This window comes from Mytilus trossulus, chromosome 6, assembly GCF_036588685.1.
Source record: "Mytilus trossulus isolate FHL-02 chromosome 6, PNRI_Mtr1.1.1.hap1, whole genome shotgun sequence".
NCBI lineage: Eukaryota > Metazoa > Mollusca > Bivalvia > Mytilida > Mytilidae > Mytilus > Mytilus trossulus.
Genome location: NC_086378.1, coordinates 14,012,201 through 14,034,187, shown reverse-complemented (window position 1 = coordinate 14,034,187; position 21,987 = coordinate 14,012,201). Strand labels below are relative to the sequence as shown.

General features: G+C 31.0%; 1 protein-coding gene across 1 annotated transcript; it reads right to left on the bottom strand.

Annotated features, from left to right (window-relative positions):
* Positions 1 to 2,536: 2,536 nt before the first annotated feature.
* On the bottom strand, positions 2,537 to 21,956 carry LOC134720838 (transcription factor E2F5-like). Its single transcript, XM_063583393.1, has 10 exons — positions 21,648 to 21,956; positions 14,805 to 14,914; positions 13,977 to 14,024; positions 13,322 to 13,471; positions 11,433 to 11,541; positions 10,852 to 11,037; positions 9,478 to 9,610; positions 9,077 to 9,136; positions 6,906 to 6,950; positions 2,537 to 6,330 (listed from the first exon to the last, which is right to left on the bottom strand). Exons 1-10 carry the CDS (start codon positions 21,771 to 21,773, stop codon positions 6,215 to 6,217), a joined length of 1,083 nt encoding a protein of 360 aa, XP_063439463.1. The 5' UTR covers positions 21,774 to 21,956; the 3' UTR covers positions 2,537 to 6,214.
* Between the last annotated feature and the right edge of the window lie 31 nt (positions 21,957 to 21,987).

Genomic DNA, 21,987 nt, shown 5'->3' with positions numbered 1-21,987 from the left:
AGCAATTAAAAAGGGAGGGTCCCAACCCTGGAGAAAAAGGGGGATGCATTGATCGTCCAAAAAGAGGTGGTCAAATCCCGTAATCCCCCGTCTAGACCCGCCACTGATAACAAATGTTTAAATATAAATACTGGCTAAAGCATAAAGTTATTTTTATAATGCATTTAATATCAAACGATTTCACAATAGAAATATGAAAATAACACATCCGCAGCAAAGTTTCATCTTAAACGAATGAACAAGACGACATATTTGTTTGTAATTGACCTTTCATGCAGTGGTCCTACCAGTACTGTGTACTATGGTTTTGATCTTCATATGTGACAAAACTTCAAAGACTGGAGAGATGGTTACAATTTGTGAACATTGCACACAAATTGAGCAGAGATGTTTTCACGGAAAGCTACTGCCTAGTTGTCATTTCTTTTTTAGATTGATGAGAGTCAGAAAAATGATTTTCTTTGTAATAGTTTGTTACTATTTTGGATTGAATCAAAATAGCTTATGTCCACATCGTTCCACGTACTTAGTAATTGGAAGAGCGGTAAGCATAATATGGACTTGGTTATTGAAGTGGACATTCTTGAATGAAAATAATTCAGCGGTTCAAAAACATTCTTTCTCGATTAATGCAACACCCTCCTAAATTACTAATAAATTTTCCGTTAGTAAGTAGCTAGAACTATGCATCTGATTTGCCTACTATAAGACTTAGACTTGGGGGGGGGGGGGGGGGGAAATTCAAAGAGTCTTTCAGATTTTATTTGGAAAGCTCTAGATCTGCAGACAATTTTGATAAGTTTAAGTTAATTGTTTAATATTATATAAGCGAGTTTTTAGAGTGGATTTAAAGTACACACATTCAAATGTTTCATCTGAATTTTCAAGTGAGTGTGAATAAATGGAGTTCATGAAAAAACAAAGAGTACCCCTTACTATGAAGATGGATATTCTTCTTATAATGCTTTCTAATATAATTTATATTTATCATTGGGAATTAAACCTTCTAGCTCTGGGCATACCAACTATTCTTATTTTGCCTTAACATTCAAATATGACAAAATTACGAATTACAAATTACGAATTTACATTGTTTTAAAATATTTGAATGATATGTGCAAAATGATTATAACAGAACAGACTTTAAGGTTTTCAGCCAGATTTTATTCAAGGAAAATAGATTATATGAATTTAGTTTTCCCTTAAACTAGAGGCTCTAAAAAGAAGATGTTGTTCACCTAGCTATAGGTCCATGTGCATCTTCAACATTGGACACTCACCTACATTGTGAACTAGAATATATTCATGATAAAAATCCCTTTTTTAGTTGTGTTTAAAAGTGATCTGACGAATTTGTTTTTGCACAAAATGTTTGCTTTCATGCAGTTTATAACTACTGTTACAGTAAAAAAATCAAGATAGTTTTGATGTAAATGAACAATTAGTAAATTTCATAATTCTAAACATTCACCCTGTCAGTTTTTCTCTACTTACAGTGGTTTTCCTGAATAAACTAGCATTTAACCCTCATGTTCTATTTCAGCCATGTTGGCCATGTTGTTTGGTAGGTGGGTTCACCAGACTCCTTGATTAAAACAAGATACATTAATGAAGACTGTGGCAAAGTTTGGTTAAATTCAGCAAAATAGTTTATAAAAGATAATGATGACATGTCATGATGAAAGGTCACTCTGTTCCTTGGACAAGGTGAGATAAAAAAGAAAATTGTTGTTTTTATGCATGTGTATATAAGAACGTATTTATTCCACTAGCTGTTCTCTTACTTTCAAGTAATTTCAACCTTCAAACATGGTTTTTTTTCACAGTAAAATGTCCCAATAGGAATAGCCACTTCAATCTATTTCATCAACAAAAATAAACATGCAAAATTCATTTAATGTAGATTTGTGAAATAACAAGTTTCAGTGGGATGGTAACCATGGAATATAAATATAATGAAGGTTCATGAACAGGTGTCATTTCTCCAAAATGTAGTTAGGTATATTCTTTTTTTTTTGACAAGTCTTGCACTGAAATCAATTATTTTCAATTATAAATAGAAAAGTAAGATTACAACTCCCTAGTTCATTATCTCTTTTGATTTGTTTTACCCTTTTTCATGCTTAGGCTTTTAATATCTTGCTACATGCTGTGGTATAGTTGGCTCATTGTTAATGTCTGTAGGGATGCATATAAGTTGAAACATCTGTCTCCTTTGGTCTCTTGTCTCATAAGCAATCACACCACATCTCCTCCAACTCAACATTACAACATGGTGATGGTTTTGGTTAAATAAAAACAAAAATAGATGCTTTCAAATTGTTATTTATTAATAACAAATAGTATATGTACATAACTATTATGTATTGAACACTAGGTAAATAAACTGACCAATCTATACTAAAGTAATAATTATATTTTGCTCAATTTTTTTTCACATAGAAAAGTATGACCAATCTTTGCTATAGTAATTATTAAAATTTTTGCTAATTTTTTTTTTCACATAGAAAGTTTGACCAATCTATATATAGTAATAATTATAATTTTGCTCAATATTTTTTTCACATAGAAAAGTATGACCAATCTATACTATAGTAATAATAATTTTGCTCAATATTTTTTTCACATAGAAAGTATGACCAATCTATATATAGTAATAATTATAATTTTGCTCAATATTTTTTTCACATAGAAAAGTATGACCAATCTATACTATAGTAATAATTAAAATTTTGCTCAATATTTTTTTTCACACAGAAAAGTTATTCTTCAGATTACTTTACGGGTGAATATCACCATAAAACACTTGATCATTTTAGATTTACAAACACATAACAAGTTTAAACATGATTTTTTTTAATGAAAAATGATTTGATGTTGCACCAAATTGATAAGCCTAAAAAATAAATACTTGTGTTGCAACCTACTCATAAACTTTAATTAGAAAATTTTAAACCCCAATTGTCTTAATTAGAATATCTACCCCGAAAAAAATTGAAGTTAAGGTTTTTACAGACCTTTATGTCTATTCAGCATGATATGGACATTTTAACACTCTGAAAGTGTAGCAAAGAAGGGTACAGGGAACAAATTAATTTTTGAAATCTCCATATACATGTGTGTAAAGGCAGTTAACAAATTTATACTAAGTTATAAGTTCTATTATTTATAAACCAAGATGATATAGCATTTGAGTAGTCTAATTTGCAGCAGCATTTACATAAACATAAAATCGTTTCAATGTAAAAGTATGGTCATTTTAAACTATGAGTATGGTTCCTATAGTACTAATCTCAGACTAATTCCTTATAAGTGAATAAAGCATAGCCTTTCTAACTCAACAGATAACACTCTAAAAGGCATTTTTTTTTCTAAATAAACACACTTTCCGAAGAAAAGCATGAAAACAAATATTGATTGACCTATAACAGAATGAATAGTTCATAATTGTATAATTGTTCATAAAGCTTACGTTAAAATGGATTAACAGGTGTTTTATGTTCTGAATCTAGTACTGTAAATTCAGAAATTATTGCGTGCACTTATTATTGCGATTTTGTCATTTTTAAACTTGAATGCGATTTTAATTTTTATGATTTTGAGAAAAGTCATGATTAATTCAGTTAAAATATTACAAAGTGCGAGTTTTAATTATTGAGTTTACAACTCTGTCGCATTATTCGCAATAATAAAAACCTCGCAATAATTTCTGAATTTACAGTATTTGATTGACCGGCCATTTTTTTTTTCAAGTTAGTTTTGCTACTTATTTCGTTACATTGACAACTCAATACATGAACCCTGTTTACAATGCCCTACAATTTTCATGTAAGCATTAATGTGATCACAAAAAGAGATTTGCATCAGCACTAAGTTAGAACATTGGCAATGTATATTATAAGATAATTTTTGGAAAGTGTAACATATTGAACTTTTATAAAAAGTTCCAACGATACATAAGTTTGCTTATGCATTGGAAAAAAAACATAATTTATACATCAAGTTTTTCAAGTAAGTAACAATTAGTTTACATCTTGTATTTACATATATAACAGTAAACATAATATAACAAACAAACCAACAGGTGGGTGTGGTCTAATGTACACAGGTGGGCGTCAACATATATTTCTAACAACTATTATTGAAGATAGTGAGGAAAGTCATGATAAGGCAAAACGAAAATAAAAGAATAGAAAACCAACGTCCAACCAATCTTCTACTGTCTAAACTTTGTCACTTTCTCTTTTCAGGGGAGACCATTTAAACTTTTTTTTCAGTCATTAAAGAAATCAAGACAAAACAATTTTCTTTCTTTTGTAAAAATAATTGTGACTGCTAAAGTGAATCTCTCTTTAATATGTTTTTTCAAATGGAAAATAATTTTTGAAATCATCTCTGTTATAACAAGAAATATTTGGCCTCTCTTTATCATAAAAATAATAATAATAAAAGAAAAATGAAATTTGAAAAGATGAGACATTACTTATCTGGCTAACAAATTTTCATTCATATGTGAGAAATTAGAATCTACCTTTAATAAATTCATTTTGCCTTAGCATAAAGATAAAATAAACATTTATTAGAAAGACTATTACAGTTTTCATTTTAAATGCTTGTCAGAAAAAAAGAGCATATCATACAAAAGCTATATTCTGTAGTGATAAATTTGATACAGAAAGAAAATATACATCTAAATCATGACATCATTTCAAGTGTCTGTTGGGTCTTGATCTTTTTTGCAGCACTCGAAAAATGGACGTTTTTGTATACTATTTATATTCAAATCACAGCATAATTATTCACTTATAAGTTCCAAAGAACAATTATTATCTATTTGGATTAATTTTGAACACATTAAAATCAAAAATAAACATAAAACACAAACTTCACTAGTTTTATAAATATGAATATTTACATCTTGTTATTTATAAATCACGATTATCACCATAGTGAGATGAAATTCCATACACATCAAATTATTACTGAACAATAAATATATCAAATCCCAGTCTCCTATGGAAAAATTGTAAAATGAAAACAAAACTAAGCAAACCCTTCCAAATATGACACCATACAAAAATTTACGTGTTAAGAATCAAAACAAAGTTAAAATGAAATAAATGTTGAAATGAAGGTTTAATGCTGTCTACATCATGTGACTGAACACAATATTTACCAAACACAAATGCAAATACTCAAACACAAAGTGGATATAAAATGCAAATGAACTATGAATAAATGCTTGAATAAAAATTTCTGTAAATATTGGACTCTTTTGTACTTAATTTAAATGAAAGCCTCTAGTTACATTATCACAGCATGAAATATCTCTTAACTTGATTCAATGTGAAAACTTACTATAATTTTAATGTAGGTCTTTATGTTTGCCCCTGTCAAATCTAACGATTTTTTTCTTTCTTATTACTCTACATTACAGCTCAAGTATGGCACTTAATATTCTCATTCTAAGTCAGGTTAACATCAATTGTTATTGTTATAACTGTTGAAATCGAATCCTCAAACATCCTAGACAAATTATAAAATCTGTAGTTCTTTGGCATATTAAGAAATTCACTCAAGACAAATCATTTCCCATATTAAAGGACAACAACGTCTGGCATAATTAAACAGATAAAGACAAGTTCTAAATCATGAAAGTTGTATACAAATTATTGAAAATAATATAGAATAAATCAAAACTGTACATTTAAAGATCTATTGTACTAGTATTGATTATAAACTGATGTCCAGAAATGTATGAGTAGCCTTTTGTGTTTACAAGATAAATGGTTACATTTCTATATCCAAAGTTGCCATCCCGACTACAGTGCATGTCAGGAAGAAAATATGAAAGTTGGTCCCGACTCTTATGCATGTAACCAATGATCAATACATATTTATCCTATTTCAGGGCTCAAGTATTGTTATAAAAATATCATATGTGAGTTTCAAAATATTCATTTGCTTTTGTTTGTCAAATGATAGGTGAAGTTGTATGAGTTTGTTCAAAAACATATTTCAAATCCTGGTAACTGTCTGCATTTAAGAATTTACCACTTATAAAATATAAAACCTCCTTAATACTTCACTGATCACATTTTCCGTACATTAAAACACACACCCTTATTTAATAGCATTAATGAGGTTCTAATTTTTAGCAGTGGTATATAATATAATAGCACTAAATCTACACGTAATGAGGTAGTTCTAATTATCACATGGTTAATAAAGGCACATCAAACAGATCACATGCTCCTTCAGAATCGTCTAAATTGAAATAATAATCTTTATCACTTGGGGGTGGACTCAATCGCAGAAGTGGTGCAAATGCTGAAAATAACAAAAGAAAAACTATAACAACATTATCACATAATTAAATCAATCAGTTATCAAGGACTTTCACTGAATGCACTTTTCAAATTAAAACAATAATTTCACTTTCCATGACTAAGTGTGAAAAGATAAATATGATACAACTCCTAATTTGTTTATTTATCAACGTGTCATCTAAAAGTCATCAACCCTTCTTGGATAAAGCGATAATTTTAAATGCTAAAGACAATTGGCAATGCACTCAATCATCTCTATAAGCAAACAGCAAAAAACTTGAAAAGTGTTCTGTGGAACCAAAGGTCTCTCCTGCAATATTTATACTAGTGGTACAAGTATCATTGGATTGTTCCTGAATTGAATTCATGCATGGAAGGTTATGGTTGGATTGTTCCCAAATTGAACACATGCAGGGAAGGTTATGCTTCAAAACGGGAACAGTAACAACCACCACAACATATACATGTATACATTTTTATTAAGAGAATAACAACACAACTTCTGCAATGAAGAACGATCTTGAGTCTGATGGCTGTAAATATTGAGAAACCAGAGTAAAGGGAGATAACTCTTACCTTCTGATGACATTAACTCTTCTATCAGGTCACCATCCATACCATCTATATAAAATACACAATAGATAAATATATCAACACTATCTGATGTAAAAATGATCACACATCAAAAGAACCATTTATATATATTTTGATTATTTAAGGAATGACTGTAATATTTTTTCTGTCTTTGAAGAAATAACATAAAAAATGTGGTGCACTCTGTTGAATACCTTGCTACATATGTTATTCAGTGTGCACCACATTTTTTATGTTATTTCTTCATAGACAGAAAAAATATTACAGTCATTTCAAATAGACAGAAAAAAAACTTACAGTCATTTCTTATAATTTAATACTAAATTCCATTTTAAACCGTAGAAAACCATGAAAAAACGTTGATGATGTCATGGTAACATGACTAAATTATGTCTATGGGCTGATAACAAAATAATGTCAGCCAATCAAAAGATGTGTGACATCCAAAATTAAATTATTGATAGTTGTTATGTAACAGTGGAACAATAACTGTAAGGGCTGTTCTAGAATAAATACATGGAGAATGGGAAGCACTCTTTAAAAACTCCTTCCAATCATACATTGTAATAGAAAAAATTTGTAAGGGTTCCGCGGAACCCAGTGTCTCGCCTACTTTTGCTGTAACTGCCAGGCTGAACAAAAATGAGGAAAACAATTAATAAAAATATTTCTCTTGATACTATATTAAAAGTAGAATTAGAAAGTCATTAATTTTTTTAAAAATTTAACCACAGAGTGAATGAGTTGTTTCCTGGCAGAAAACCTAAGTCCATTTAAAAGACCTAAGTCCATTTAAAAGTATAATACAGAAAAAAATATTTTATCTTTTTACAAAATTTACTTCTGGATACAATCTTATAATCATAAACAAGCTTCTGTCCAAGTTTGGTACAAACCCAGGATATATAGTTAAAGAAAGTTTTTCAAATTTTAAAAAACTTTAACCACAGAGTGAATGTAATGTTTCACCGCAGAAAAACTAAGTCCATTTATAAGAAAAAAACAGAAAAAATGGAATTTTATTTTTGCAAAATTTACTTCTCAATACTATCTTATGATCATAAACAAGCTTCTGTCCAAGTTTGGTAGAAATCCAGTATAGTTTAAGAAAGATATTTAAATTTTAAAAACTTTAACCACAGAGTGAATGTAATTTTTCCTGCAGAAAAACTAAGTCCATTTATAAATAAAATACAGAAAAAAATGGAATTTTATTTTTACAAAATTTACTTCTGGATACTATCTTATGATCATAAACAAGCTTCTGTCCACGTTTGGAAGTAATCCAGTATAGTTTAAGAAAGTTATTAAATTTTGAAAAACTTTAACCACAGAGTGAATATTTGTGGACGCCGCCGCCGCCGACAGAATGTAGGATCGCTTAGTCTCGCTTTTTCGACTAAAGTCGAAGGCTCGACAAAAACAAGAGGCTGTCACAACGACAGCAAACCGGATTTATTAACATTTATTTGTGTCCTAGCAATATTACAAGAACCATAACTCCTGAGCGGTAAAAGTCAAAATCATCATTATTGAACTTGACCTCCATTTTGTTATCAGTAACAACATATTAAAATTTGGGAAGCTTTGGTAGAACAGTTCATGCGTAAATGCACGGACACGACTGGAAACTGCATTTTTCAATCTTTCAAGAACCATAACTCCTGAACCGTAAAAGTCAAAATCATCATTATTGAAATTGACCTTCATTTAGTTGTCAGTAACAACATATTAAAATTTTAAAAGCTTTGGTTGAACGATTCATGAGTTAATGCACGGACAACATTTGATTGACGGCTGCCGTACATCCCCAAATCAATAACCGACATTTTTGTCACAAAAATCCGGTTAAAAATGTTTTATTTATAAACCTTAAAAAGTTCTGAGGAAAATGCATTGTATATACATACCTTAGGGCCTTAAGTGCTGACAGGCATGAAGAGGATAGGTGGGGTAATATATAAACCTTATAAAAGTAGCTGTCACCAATTTGTACCTATTGTTTTTTTTAACTTATAATTTGTGCTCTTAAACAATATTAATACATTACTGTCTGCCCTAGCTACTTTCTAGTTTGTCCTTTACATAAATAAGTTAAATAATCAAATTACAATCTGTTAAAATTCAATTAATTTTATATGCATATATCTTACCTAGATCTGCTCTGGAGGGGTCGAACAGGTCATTGGGATCTAGCAAGTTGGATGTAGAAACTGCAAAAAATATGTTACAATAATATCATTCTTATCATTCTCAACATAACATTCTTAATTACTTTATTCACAGTTTAAACATATTTCCAGCCTTTATTTAATATTGCACAGGGTTGACTCTTCCGCCAGTAAATGCCAGTTATTTAAAAACATTTTTCTTTTTCTGCAATTTAATTAATAACAAACTTTATCACTTTTTAACAATGTTAAAAAAAAATTATTATGGCTCTGATTAATATTGCACATGGTTGACTCTTCAGCCAGTAAAAGACGGCTATTAGAAGCAATTCAGAGATCAGCAATTCTTCTTTTAGAAAATAAAGACATGAATGTTTCCTTACATGGAAGTGCAGATGATGTTGATGGCTGTGGTTGTGTTTTCCTTGGCGATGATCTAGTGGCCATTCTGGACGTATCAAAGTCTGCTGCTGGCTGAGACTGCCGCAATGGAGATTTCATGGGTGAACACACATTCTAAAACAAATACAGATTTCTATAAGTTAGATCTAGCTATGTCAGTGTTTAATATTTAATAATCTTATAATCAAAGATTGTTGGACCACTGCACAAATGTAGTAAATAGAATCTGTTCTAATAAATATATTTATTTTCATATTTATCATTTTTGCAAGGTATTTTCTAAGGGTTATTACAGAAAATAATTATTACTAATACATGGGTGATGGATATCAGAGCAACTTTTCACACTATTATGCACAATAATTCACAATTACAATTGCCTGGGTGGCAGGTGCTGACAAAAACTGCTTTCCAACACCCCAACACCCCCCCCCCCCCTACATTTTTTTCTGGAATAGCCCTTATTGAAAATGATGTAAATTCAAACTGAGAAAAGTCCTTCATACTTGATTACCTACCCTGATAAGAGTATTGCTAAATGTTCCAGAATATTCATACAGCCTTTTATTCTAACAGAAATACTGAAAGTTTTCAATTCAGAATGTTTTACATGTGTCAATTAATGCAACGCTACAGCATACATAGAAGTACGGGAAATGTCAAATTTTAATACAACAAAATTCAAATACTTTATTTTTTTCAGAAAACTAATTTAACTACATGGCGAGGTGTTTACTTCTGTTAGACAAGTTAACACACTGTGGACAAAACACGGAGCAGTTGGATAGAAAAGGCCAAAAAAAAATATATGTCTGTTTCCTGTTTCCTACCTTCCCTGACTCAAACCCCCCGACCCTAGATCTTTTTATTCAAATCCCAAAAAAAATCGGTTCCGGTCCGATCCAGATCCGTATTTTACTATGCCCAAACAAAGAATGGCTGCTCCCAGCACAAATGTGCCACAATAAACGAGTTTAAAAATGTCAGCACTTGGAGATTTTTCAATTAAAGCTTTTTTAAAGGGATTAAATCATTTTAGGACCTACTGACCCTGATTTTTTGGCCTTGGAAGCAGGAAACAGACATATATTTTTTTTTGGCCAAACATGGCGTGAGAATTTTGAAGGGTCGGAGATGAACACAAAAAATCTATCAAAGAATAAGTCTATATATGAGCCCTATAATCCTGAAATACAGAACTTGTTTTGGAGAAAACCCTGTTATTATTATAGAGATGCTAGGGTTCTCTTTCGGGGGTTCAAGTTCAACAATTGGATTCTGTTAACATCACAGTGTAATTATATCACTTATACATGGTTGTCTAATTAGGTCACATAAACAATTCTATCACTTACCTTTCCCTGTTTATTTGTATTTTTAGGATCAGGATCAACATTTTGATTTTGTGGATCTTCCTGAGGAGGGGGTACCTGTACAACCACAGGACTGGTTTCCTCTGTGTCTTTATTTACTAACAGAACATTTATGGCACCCGACGTACTTTTGAGATGTATCTGATAATTCTTTTTATAATTCAAACCCTGAAAAGAAAAGAAAATTATTTAAACCCTCTCATAAATCCTAGATGATAAACCAAATTATACTTTACTTTAACATTGCAATTTTGCTGACCCACTCAGAAGGCCTGCCATGAAGAATTTCAACAACCTGAAATAATCCCGTAATACAGCGTTTTGTAGAAAAGTTATAATGATACAAGTTTCAGTGGCATGGACAACAGGTGAAAAGAAATATAACGGAATTTCCATATTAAAGAGTTATTTAACTCAAAAATGTGAATTGGGTTCTTTTTGTTATATTTATGTGTATGGGTATTTTTTTCAGAGACAGCAACCTGTGGGCCATGTACTGTACATTAAACCATTAAGGATCGATCTAATCCCCCCAATTTACATAAATATAGTGTAATACTCACCAACTCTGGAATAGGAACTTCTAGTTGTGTACCAGAGGGAGCATGTATAGCCAGTAATGTATCACCTTTAAAGCACCGACAAATATCTTCATGTGTTACATAGGCTAATCTTGTCATCATTAAGGAAATTATGTTAATACAGATATCCTACTAATAAAATTGAGAATAGAAATGGGGAAGGTGTCAAAGAGACAACAACCCGACAAAATAAAAAGACAACAGCAGAAGGTCACCAACATGTCTTCAATGTAGCGAGAAATTCCCACACCCGGAGGCGTCCTTCAGCTGGCCCCTAAACAAATATATACTAGTTCAGTGATAATGAAGGCCATACTAATTTCCAAATTGTACACAAGAAACTAAAATTAAAATAATACAAGACTAACAAAGGCCAGAGGCTCCTGACTTGGGACAGGCGCAAAAATGCGGCGGGGTTAAACATGTTTGTGAGATCTCAACCCTCCCCCTATACCTCTAACCAATGTAGAAAAGTAAACGCATAACAATATGCACATTAAAATTCAGTTCAAGAGAAGTCTGATGTCAGAAGATGTAACCAAAGAAAATAAACAAAATGACAATAATACATGAATAACAACAGACTACTAGCAGTTAACTAACATGCCAGCTCCAGACTCAATTAAACTGACTGAAAGATTATGATTTCATCATATGAACATCAGGCACAATCCTTCCCATTAGGGGTTTAGTATCATACCATCATAACATTTATGAGAAGAACATAACCTGTGTCATGCCAACAACTGTTTTAAGAACAAATGTGTTTAGTTCCGATGCAAAGACCTTATCAGTGACTCAATATTTACGCCAAATTATGCAATCTTTAATGACTTGACAACAGTATCGTAATTATATCCCTTCTTAATAAGTCTATTCAAATAAACTATTCAGTGTCCCTTAATCATTAAATTATCTTAAGTTTAAATATTAAATTAGGTCAACCACATTTAGAAATATGTAATGTATTTTAATGTTATATAATCAAATTTGCCTTGATGAATATGTACTCCTTTATGTCTAGATCTAGTCCAGTTCTGTAATGAATGCCAGAACTGTAAATTTATATATTTGTTTTTCTTTGGGATTTATGTATGCATTGGTAATCTTTCATATATCCCCTGCTTTCATATAGGTGTAATACCACCAAATCATGGTACGTCACATCTGCGTGTATACAAAATAGGCGGAAAAAGAATATTCCCTTGAATTTGACAGTTTAATTGATCATACATTTTGTTGCAGTAAAACATTTCTGTTTCATAAACATATGTCTTGGGTATTTCAAATCACTGTTATTTTTTTATTTGAGGTTTCTATAGAATATTTTGTAAACTTGAGGTTTCATGGTTCCTAAACCTTGTACCCAGGTTAGATTAGGGGAAAAATTTGATTGGTTAACTTCAAGTGATGGTTACATTTGTATTTTCTTGTATGCAATGAAATGTTATGTGAATTTTTTTCTATGATACTGTACAGGATAAAATTTACGCATTCCAAGTATTTCTTTATTTGGAACAAAGATAAATTCTGCACACTTTTTTGAAAAGTGGAAACATAATAAAGCCTAATAGGGAAAATCAATGGTGGTATTACACATTTTTAATATAAATAAAAATGTAGCAGCAATCAGTTTTGCATCAATTGAATCACTTTAAGTAGAATTAACTAATCAACCTTTATCATCAGTTTGAACTGAAAATTAGGATATGTGAAGGTTCGTCATTTTACCTAATAAAAAGTGGAAGTTTTAAACAGCCTGTAAACTACTGTAAAAGTAAGTACTGGGTTATTAGTTTTGGCAATTGTGGACAAACTACTTAGTCCATTCTGTCATTAAGGACATTGACCACTCAACGTTAAAAGGATACCGAGTATTTGTGACTTCATCTGTAACATTTTTTATACTTTGTTGAACCCATAATTTGTGTTGGTCTAATTCTTTTTCCTGTCTGTCTAAATCACTGATTTCATTCTTCAAGGTCAGTAGTCTTTCTGATACTTCTGTTCCAGTTGACTGACTGTAAATGTAGCAATGTAATTATTCAATCTTAGTGTTCTACATAAGACCTATGGAAATACTATGGTTAGCTACAATTATGGACTAAGGAAGATAACTCTAACTTGATAAAAAAATATATAATACTTTAACATAACAATGACCGAATGACATCATCAATATTTTTAGAACAAGATTGTCATGACAGTACAATCTATGTAATTTTCTAGACAAGTAGTTATAAACATGATTTTGTAACTTGGATATTTTTGTCTAAATTTCGTTAAAATGTTCTTGAAATACTCTTTATATTAAAGGAAATACAAATGTATAGCATGATGTGCTCAATGCACAGGTTTAATTTGGTTTAGTAGTGATAATTCTTGATAACTGATCAAGTCAACCTCATCAGGAATCATTGTCATTTTTGAATTAAAAAAAAATCTTTAGGCTGAATATTTTAAATTATTTAAGATTTAATGCATGTTCTTTTTTATACATATGTCACTGTTGTATATAGATCTTACTTTTCACAGGATACTGATGTATCTGTAGGGTACCCTGGACATGCTCCTCTGTAAAAATATAATCATTTATGTATATGTATATGTATTCAATCATAGTCATGTGGTTATACATGAACACTGTTTTAAGAACAAACACACCATTTTTTTCAGCAGTTGTTATCAACTTTGATGGATAGAAAAATGATTTAAATAAATTAGAATCACAAAACATTTAATAACATTGTTTATACACATGAAATTTTAAACTATGCTGTATTCCTTTCTAATAACTTTCCTTAGCACCTACTACAACACTTAATTATTCAACTCTATACTATAGATAATCCTTCCAGTGTTTCCCCCAGAAATTTTGGATAACTATTACGTAAAATAAAATTGTATATTTTTTTAATGTCATTTTTTGTAGTGCATTGTTGCTCTTTTTCTTCTAAATAATGTTGATATTCTTCAATGCATAAGCTCAGAATATAATTAAAGTATTATAGTTGTTTAAATGTATGTCTTCAATATTGAGTTCATTCATAGTTAGGAACTACCTTTTGATTTATAAATGGCCTAAGACGGGAATTTTGTCCTGAATTTTTTTTATTAGTTTTTCCTGCTTGTTTTCCATAAATTGTCATCCTGCCATATATATTTTTTGCAATTCTGCCTTTTCTGCTCATTCTGCCTTTTTACACTGGCAAGACCTGTCCTGCCTTATTTTCCAAATTTTATCCTAGCTCCATCATAAAATTTCATGGCTAATCATTTTCTTCTTGTAAAAGTCTTTTTAGATAAATCTATAAATTACGAAATGTAATATAGAGAAAATTGTGCATTACTTACTTCCACTGAATGCTATTTTTAGATTTCTTTTCAATCAGACCAATACCCTCTAACACATTTGTTATGTCATAAATTCTTCTCTTTTGTCTGACTGCTAATTGGTCTGCTGCCTGTAAATCAAAAATAAATCATATGATGAGATGATATATATCCATTCATACATTACATATTTTGTATATTTGTAAAATTTCGTAATCAGGACCAATTTTTGAGTGTTGCAAATTGATAATGTTAATCATTTAAAAATAAGAAAATTATTAACAAGCTACATACAATGTATGTATGATTAGCAATTTATTTCTGACCTTTGAAATACTGACCACATATCTTTCAAAGTTGGGCAGCTAAATATTTTTTTCTTGGAAGCTTACAAATAGCACAGATAAATAAAAAAAAAAGCTATCCAAGGTTTTTGACATTAAGATTCAAATTGACTTTAACTTTCAATAAGCCATGGGTCTATAGTCTATACATTAATTTCTGTTAACTATTGACTATTTTTCCATTAATACCTCATTTTAATAAATTTCAAAAATATTTGACATAAATTTTGTTAAACCCTCCTTGCATTTAGGTACAGTATTCGACAATCGATTGATTCGACAAGAGTTGATTTTTCCTTCAGGTTTTAATTCAATTCAATTAAAAAGAATGAATTGAATAGACACATTAACGATCGATTTATTCAACAAAACTTTCATGATAGATACGATCGATAACGATTGAACATTGTTTGTCGATTCAATCAACTCAATGTATTAATGATGGATACTCGATTGTAACGATTGATACGATCGATAACGATTGAACATAGTTTGTCGATTCAATCAAATCAATGCATACGTGTTATGACGAAGACTCGATCGTAACGATAGATACGATCGATAACGATTGAACGTCATATGTCGAATCAATCAACTCAATGTATTTTGATGAAGACGTCACTCGATCGTAACGATCGATACGATCGATATCGATTGAACGTTATATGTCGAATCAATCAACGCAATGTGTTTCATGAAGACTCGATTGAACGCCATATATGGAATCAACGGCGACTTAATTTGTTAACGGTATAAACTACTTTTAAAATAAATTTTATTAATAAAGATTTATCAAAATAAGTTGTATTACTGTATTTCCCACTTCAGCACTGATGGAGATAAACTCTATGAAAATAATATATGTCAGATTGGGAGCGGAGATATTAGTATAGTGAACATAAAATGTACACACAATTGAAACAGATACAAAAGTTGAAGCATAGGAATTTGCTGTTTCAAAGACTTTTTACACTGATAAAACATTTTTAACATTAATTCAAGTTTGAAGAAGGTTCATAGCAACAGTTTCAGGAGAGAAAAATACGAATGTCACAAAAATGTGTATTGTAGTAGCCAGTTTATGAGAGTAGTATATATAGATCATTAAAATGAAGAAACTGAAGTGAGTAAACAAACATGAAAATTATTATCAAATGAATATTAGAGGAAAGATCGTTCAATGTGCCTGCTTGTGCTGTAGTATGTAAATATATGCTGGCTTAATTGCGCATATACAATTTTTTTTTATAGCTGTATTAAATATAAGCCATCTAGAGTCGTAAACTGTGTTTATGTGCCTTTTAGCGCAGTAGGCTGTGTCAATTTATCGCTTAGCACCGAAGTCTATGTTGTTGTGTCAGACTCCGGTTAGGGTTGGAGCAAGAACATATATATTACTGTATACTGTTCCCAGGTTGAAGTTCAGGTGACAGTAAGACTGCATACGACTACTAGCGCCGTAGTCTGTGTCAATATGCCTATTAGCGCCGTAGGCTATGTTATTGTATCAGACGTAGGTTATGGTTAAAGTTAGAGTAATAGTAAGACTGTATCAAATATACTTCTACCGCCATAGACTGTATCTATATGTCCCCGAGTGCTACCGTAGGCTATTTTATTGTGTTATACATAGGTTAGGGTTAGATTTAGGGTTATATTAAGACTGTAATGAATATGCCTTCTAGCGACGTAGGCTGTGTAAATAAAACACGTATATAGGAGCGTATACTATTTTATTGTATCATACTTAGGTTAGGGTTAGAGTTGGTGTAATAGTAAGAATGTATCAAATATAAGCCATCTAGCGTCGTAGACCGTGTTGATGTGCCTTAATTGTAGCACCGTAGGCTGTGTCAATGTATCGCCCTGCACCGAAGTCTATGTTATTGTGTCAGACTAAGTTAAGGGTAGATTAGGGTGACAGTAAGACTGTAATATATACGGATTTAAGAGCCGAAGGTTGTGTCAATATGATATACCGTAGGCTATGTTATTGTATCAGACTTAGGTTAGGGTTAAACTGTTAAAGTTAGAGTAATAGTAAGACTGGATTGATTAAATATGCATTCTAACGCCATAGGCTGTGTCAATACGCCGCCAGCGCCGTATGCGTATGTTTATGACAATCCGTCCTCGTCAAAACTATGTTTAAACTATTTTTCGAAAAAATCACATACTGAGAATTACAACAAAGCACACTAAGATTTAAAAAAAATAAAAAAAACACACTGAGAATTAAAAATTACACACTGAGAATTAAAAAGTACACACTGAGAATTGAAAATTACACACTGAGAACAAAAAATTACACACTGAGATTTCCTAAAGACGCACTGAGATTACAAAAATGAAAAACACACACTGAATTGAAAATTACACAATATCACACCTAGCTATATATATATATATATAAGTGTCTAAGAATGTAACTTTAACACACTAATGAGTGTTATAAAATTAGGTGTTATATTTTATATATTATTCACGCAATATTTCGCTAAACAAATTAGCTTCATCGGGCGTGTGCATCTATCAAGGTGAAATCGGATGCATGACAAAAAATATCTTTGTAGCTTGAGCTACACAAAAGTTTAACATATTGATTAATAATCTGTATAAAACAAATTTTTGCCGCTTATTATACATAAACATTTTTTTCCAAAAATTAAAACAAATAGTTGTTTTAGTTAAATAGAAGTAAAATTGATGAGTTATTCCTTTGCTTTCGGGTAGAACTGTTTTTCATCCCTCTCATTAAGTCCATCAGGTTCAAGAGTACGTAGCTGATGCATATATATATATATATATAGTGCCATAGACATTTTTTTTATTGTGGCATACAAATATAAAAAAATAGAGTTGACTGAGTTGAATAAATTGTTCAACTGTGGCACAATCGTAATGATTGAATACGATCGATACGATCGTGCAACGTTTGAAATATAAAAAAAATAGAGTTGACTGAGTTGATTAAATTGATCAACTGTGGCACAATCGTAACGATTGAATACGATCGATACGATCGTGCAACGTTTAAAGAAAAAAGTAGAGTTGACTGAGTTGATTCAATTGATCAACTGTGGCAAAATCGTAATGATTGAATACGATCGATACGATCCTGCAACGCTTAAAATATAAAAAAAAATAGAGTTGACTGAGTTGAATAAATTGTTCAACTGTGGCACAATCGTAACGATTGAATACGATCGATACGATCGTGCAACTTTTAAAATATAAAACAATAAAGTTGACTGAGTTAATTAAATTGATCAACTGTGACACAATCGTAACGATTGAATACGATCGATACGATCGTGCAACGTTTAAAATATAAAAAAAAGAGTTGACTGGTTTGATTAAATTGATCAACTGTGGCACAATCGTAACGATTGAATACGATCGTGCAACGTTTAAAATATAAAAAAAATATAGTTGACTGAGTTGATTAAATTGATCAACTGTGGCACAATCGTAACGATTGAATACGATCGATACGATCGTGCAACGTTTAAAAAAAAATAGAGTTGACTCAGTTGAATAAATTGATCAACTGTGACACAATTGAAACGATTGAATACAATCGATACGATCGTGCAACGTTTAAAATATAAAAAATAGAGTTGACTGAGTTGATTCAATTGATCAACTGTGGCAAAATCGTAATGATTGAATACGATCGATACGATCCTGCAACGCTTAAAATATAAAAAAAATAGAGTTGACTGAGTTGAATAAATTGTTCAACTGTGGCACAATCGTAACGATTGAAAACGATCGATACGATCGTGCAACTTTTAAAATATAAAACAATAAAGTTGACTGAGTTAATTAAATTGATCAACTGTGACATAATCGTAACGATTGAATACGATCGATACGATCGTGCAACGTTTAAAATATAAAAAAAAACAGAGTTGACTGAGTTGATCAACTGTGGCACAATCGTAACGATTGAATACGATCGATACGATCGTGCAACGTTTGAAATATAAAAAAAATAGAGTTGACTGAGTTGATTAAATTGATCAACTGTGGCACAATCGTAACGATTGAATACGATCGATACGATCGTGCAACGTATAAAATAGGAATATAAAGGTGACTGAGTTGATTATATTGATCGTACAGTTGACTGAGTTGATTAATCCAGACACTAAGAAAGTTTGTAAATTTGGTACAACAATTGATTGAATCGACACATTGACACGATCGAATACAGTTGACAAGATAATTATACTATAAAAAAAATATTGTCGAATCAATCGATTGTCGAATACTGTACCATACTCCCTCCTTGTATGATCAAAATTTAGTACAAATATTAATTCAAAAAATTTGAAAAAACATTTCGCGCCATTGAAATTTTTAAATGATAGATGTATGCTACGGTCTTAGGAAATGTATAATGTGGAATTATTCACCAGAGGTTAAAGGTTTTTTTAGGAGTCAATTAAGATTCTTAGCATACCAATTTACATTTTATACATACATGTCATGCATGTAGGCCATTTTCACCAATGATGAGTTCTTTTTGACATATATATCTTATTGAACAGTTATCTTTCATTGTCAGTGTGACGTAAAGTCATAAGCAATGTGACATGTGAAATGTATGGGAAATAGCTTCTTCATATTATAAGAATCCTATATATCTATGGTAAAATTGATTGTTTTGTATTAATTATAACAATTGCTATTTAAAAATTTTCATTTGAGATCTTCCATTGCTGAAATCCTCTTTTAACATGTTAAATAGTGACAGTTGGCAGGTATGAGTATTACTTAAATAGTTTGAATGACAATTTTATTGACGTTGTCAGAAATTATTAAGATAATAGTGAGTATGTATTTTACCAATGTCTGTTTTTGTACCATGTCATTCATTAACTATGAACTGAGGATAAAGATAGCTATTATTAGGTAGTGTCAAGTCCTGTCAATATATATATGTTTCTAATATTACTAATCTGCTGAGTCTGCTCTTTAAGGGTACCGACTTCTGGCAGATTTTACAGTATTGTGTTCTGTCTCCTACTTTCATGTTGCTAACGTGACGGAGACAAAAATAAGTAACGTTAGCGACATTTGGACATGTAACATGAGCAACAACATCTTTAAAAGTTCAAATGTATGCACACAGTGATGTTTAATATATGCCTGAAGTATTAAATTGTACAGTCTGGTTTAGAATTTCTAAATATACAGAATGTCATTTGCAGGTGTACTTTATATCAAATGAATACACATGAAACCAATTCGTAATAGTAACATTAGCAACATCTACTATCATGACATTACGTTTTGTTGCGAACGTCTTTTTGATGGACGGAATACATTTAAGGTCCTCTTGTAACGATATTACATACAACTAACCTTCTTTGCTACCCCATCATGTGAAGGAACTGACTCCGAATCTAATTCTGCAAAGGGCGATATCGTAACTCCTATACAGGAGAGTTACAGATCTAAATATATGTTGCTCACGTGACACTGATTTGGACGGAAACCTCAAGTAGTAACGTTCGCAAAAAATAAAACAGCCAATGATATTGATTCCTCAAGTCCTTTGACCCCCTTACGTCATCCAAATTTAATATGATTGCTATTTTCAATTATTTATAATTAAAACCCGGGATAAAAATAACTACAATTGCCTGTCTGAGAACCAACAAGAAAATTGCGATCGTGACATACCACAATGGACGGAAAAGACGTGACGTTAGCAACAATATTATTAAATTACCTTTTTTAGCCTTTACCAATAAAAATCTGCCTTAAAGTTATGATTAAAACACAAAAGAAGACTTTTTATTAAAATATCAGTCCATGTGATAAGGCTCAACTTATAAATAATACTTCAAAATTCCACTCCAAATAAGCTGGATGTCAGTAAAGTAGGTCATGATGTCTATTCCATGTCCAATATTTTGAAATTGAAAACCCTCTAATTCTAACAAAAAACACAAGCACAGAGTAATTTTTATTTTTATTTACTCAGAAAGACACATTTTATTCAATAACATAATGCATTACTCCATTACACAGTCTGTTTCACAGTTTCAGCAATTGCTTTTTTGATGGATACAAAAAAACAATAATTCCTTCTTATTGTAAAATCTGCCTTCTGTGATTAGCAAAAATAATTATCTTATTCTGTATATGCATAGCAATTATGTCAGTTTTTAAATTATGTAATTCTCATTATGGGTAACTCAACATGTGCATTAACTTGGAACACAAAACACAACCTTGGTACACAACAAACATTCAAACAAAAATAAAGGGAGATAACAATTTGACAGTGAATATTACAAAGATAAAGGAGATGCTGCCTACCAGTTTCTGAATAAATTCAAAGAGTGTTCTAAAAAATAATAAATGTGAACATTTTTGTCTGTGATCACGCGCTTTATTTCCCCCTATCATAAAAAAAACACATTTACAAAAATTCCTTTCAAATGACATGAAAAAAAGTCAATTATTTGGGCTGACTTTCAAAGAGCACGTATTGCAAACTCACAACTTTGAGATCAAGCACTCCATCTTTTGCTTCTTGTAGCAAAGAAACAAATTTGGTAGTCAGCAGTCCAAGGCTTTTTTCGTGACGGCTTGGAGTATTATCTGCCATCAGACCCTGAAACTCCATGGTTCTTTCATGTGTAACAACGCGTGAAAATATCTAGGTCATGCAGAGATGTCAGAAAACCCAAAACCAAAACCGGTGAAAATTTTCTCTATTCTGAAAAGTCAAAGTTTACTAATAAATAAACTATTTTTCAAGATCGATTAAGAATTGTTCTATTACAAAGCGGAAAATTAGTTTTGTTGAGGTTTAAATCTTCAAAAATTATTTCTTTGCA

Bases quoted from the DNA above. Each gene is read 5' to 3' on its own strand.
- LOC134720838 (XM_063583393.1), bottom strand. From the start codon at position 21,773: ATGGAGTTTCAGGGTCTGATGGCAGATAATACTCCAAGCCGTCACGAA. The intron at 14,025-14,804 runs GTAAGTAATGCA...ATATTTTTACAG, and splicing joins AAAAATAGCATTCAGTGGAA to AGGAGCATGTCCAGGGTACC. The intron at 9,611-10,851 runs GTAAGTGATAGA...TATTTGTTTTAG, and splicing joins ATACAAATAAACAGGGAAAG to AATGTGTGTTCACCCATGAA.